We start from the raw sequence: 2,846 nt of genomic DNA on the forward strand, positions 1-2,846 counted from the left end.
TTGTTTCTTTTTTTGTTTTTCTGTATTTCCTTTCTTAATTCGTAGACCTTTACATATATTTGTTTAATTATCTATTAAATGTCTCATTGAATTTTATTGATCCATTTTGTGTAATTTTTCGTCATATAGCTGGTCTGACTGAGGTGATTATCTACAGTTCTCCGGATGACAAGAAGAAAAATAGAGGTTTTTGCTTCTTAGAATACGAATCTCACAAAGCTGCTTCCTTAGCCAAACGAAGATTAAGTACCGGTCGCATCAAAGTATGGGGCTGTGATATCATAGTTGACTGGGCTGATCCTCAGGAGGAGCCCGACGAACAAACTATGTCTAAAGTAAGTAATTAATATAGTAAAGCAAGAACTAGTAATAAGATTGATTATTTATTGAATCATTTATTATAGGTGCGTGTATTGTATGTGAAAAATTTGACTCAAGATTGTTCTGAAGAGAAATTGAAAGAAAGTTTTGAACAATATGGTAATATTGAAAGAGTGAAGAAGATCAAGGATTATGCTTTTGTCCACTTTGAAGAAAGAGACAATGCTGTTAAGGTAAAATAATCATTGATAATGTGTATGCGTCATTAATTATTTGTGTTTAAATGATGTGTTATGTACGTGGTTTAATCTTCCAGTTTGAAAGTAAGTTTCGATAAAATCAATCATCAATTATATAATATTAACTTGACGATTTATTTAGCAAATGGTACTCTACTATATTTTTAACGGATAAGCTATACTTTATCGATATTATCAAAGTTCATACATTCTCCCATTTTACACATAAATGATGTCACAAAAGATAATTTGGTCAACAAATTTTGAAGTGTAATTTCGTAATAAATCATTTTATGTTTTAGGCGATGAATGAATTAAACGGAAAAGAGATTGGTGGTTCTCACATTGAAGTATCTCTCGCGAAACCTCCATCTGATAAAAAGAAAAAGGAAGAGATGCTTCGTGCTAGAGAGCGAAGAATGATGCAAATGTTTCAGGGCAGAAGCGGGTGTGTTATATCTGTTATATGTGTTATATATGGATATATTTTTTAATTCATTTATTCCTAATTTAATTTTTCCAATTATTATTTTGAATTACATATAATAATATTTTCTATTTTTAGGGGTTCTCCATCGCATCCAAGTATGATGGGAGGACCAATGCCAGTTCGAGGACCAGGTCAAGGTCCTCGAGGTACCGGCGCAGGTATGCGAGGACAGATGGGAAGAGGCGATTATGGTAAGTACCGCTCCGTTTTTATTTTTGTCGTATTTGTTGATATTTCTCTAGATTTATTCCGTATTAAGTATATATACACGCGTATATACATATATATACATGTATTTGTATGTAACATTTTAATTGCATTTCGCCACCCCTTTAATATAATATTTCATACAGAAAAAGATAACGTGTATTACGTACATGTAACACGTTTTATTCCAATTAAAATAACATTTTTGTTTCCGCTTATGATTAATTCGATTTATCTTTAGGCTTAGACCATATCTTTTTATAAAAATATTTAATTCTGCAAATTTTTCATAAAATTATTAACAATTTTATCAACATGAAATTATTATTTATTCTTTATATTTTATGGAACAATTAATACAATTTTAAATAAATTATTTAATGTTATTATATTAATAAATTGCTTAGATAACAAATACATCGGTGTTAAGAAAACATATAAAGTTATACGATATCAAATTTATTAGCGAGATTTTGTCCATAGATTTAAAATGTTAATATTTTATTTTTCAGATTTATATAAACACAAATCATTGTTAAATCGTTTATATCGATATCTTATGGTAATGTTATGTAACATAAACATCCCGCATGCTTTTGGGGATTTTTCACTATCTCACTACATACATTAACTTACATGCATAATATATATGTACAAAAATTTACAGAAATATGAACATATTTAACGATACATAATATAAATATAAGTATAATAAATATCGAAAGTTTGTATTTTTTATTTTATATATAATAGAAGATCAATTATGAATTCTTTTTCTTAGAAATATGGAGAATGATATTTATTCTTTAAATTAACATTTTTTATAAATTTCAAAGGATTTATAAAAATTCAAACTTACACATGTTTCATTATTTATCATATTAGAAAATGTAGTGAGAAAGTGTTTAGAAGCTGGAATATCTCTTTATTTTATTTATCAAATCGAATAGCTGCATTCATATATATAATATTTTTTTATTAAGTTAAATTTGGTCTGAGCCTATTATGATTACATTTTCAATTGTTATGCAGTTGTTCGTTTTCTTTCCCCATTCTTTTTTCTTTCTCTCTCTTTTTTTTTTTCTTTATTTCTTCTTCTTTTTTTTCCGCAATTATTGTTTTATCAATGCATAATTTCGTGAACAGTATATAATAATCAGGTTTACAAAATATTTTGGACGAAGGTTACAAACATAAAAATTTCCATACATATGTACGTTTATGCATATGTATGTCAGGTGTGGCTTAGCATTTTAATATGAGCATAGTATTGCCTTACCACTACCACTTCCTGTGAGGCTTGATATCACGCGCGCGTGCACACTGCACACATATTCTACATATATATATATATANCGCAGACTGATGAACAGGACAGACAAACAGACGCACATTGACATGCACACACACAAAAAAGTAAATGCATGTGTATTGTTTGTTTTGTACTTACCTATAATGATACCCGAGTGATTTTTATTTTGTGGCGGTGTACAATTGTACACACAGCCAAGAAAATTTTAATCTTTCCTTTCTTTTCTCTATTTTTTTTTTTTTTTTTTTTTTTTTTTTTTTTTTTTTTTTTTTTTTTT

The 2,846-nt window shown here is 28.0% G+C and overlaps 1 protein-coding gene across 20 annotated transcripts in view; it reads left to right on the plus strand.

Annotated features, from left to right (window-relative positions):
• The window catches only part of LOC102674118 (heterogeneous nuclear ribonucleoprotein Q), a 25,788-nt gene that overhangs the window by 12,623 nt on the left and 10,319 nt on the right, over positions 1–2,846 (plus strand). For all 20 annotated transcript variants that reach the window (XM_006611722.2, XM_006611734.2, XM_006611735.2 and 17 more), the window contains exons 6-9: positions 130–335; positions 405–554; positions 863–1,008; positions 1,126–1,241. In XM_006611722.2, coding sequence (XP_006611785.1) covers positions 130–335; positions 405–554; positions 863–1,008; positions 1,126–1,241 — 618 coding nt within the window. The remainder of the gene's footprint in view (positions 1–129; positions 336–404; positions 555–862; positions 1,009–1,125; positions 1,242–2,846) is intronic.

Source organism: Apis dorsata, unplaced genomic scaffold, assembly GCF_000469605.1.
Source record: "Apis dorsata unplaced genomic scaffold, Apis dorsata 1.3 scaffold_92, whole genome shotgun sequence".
Taxonomy (NCBI): Eukaryota; Metazoa; Arthropoda; class Insecta; order Hymenoptera; family Apidae; genus Apis; species Apis dorsata.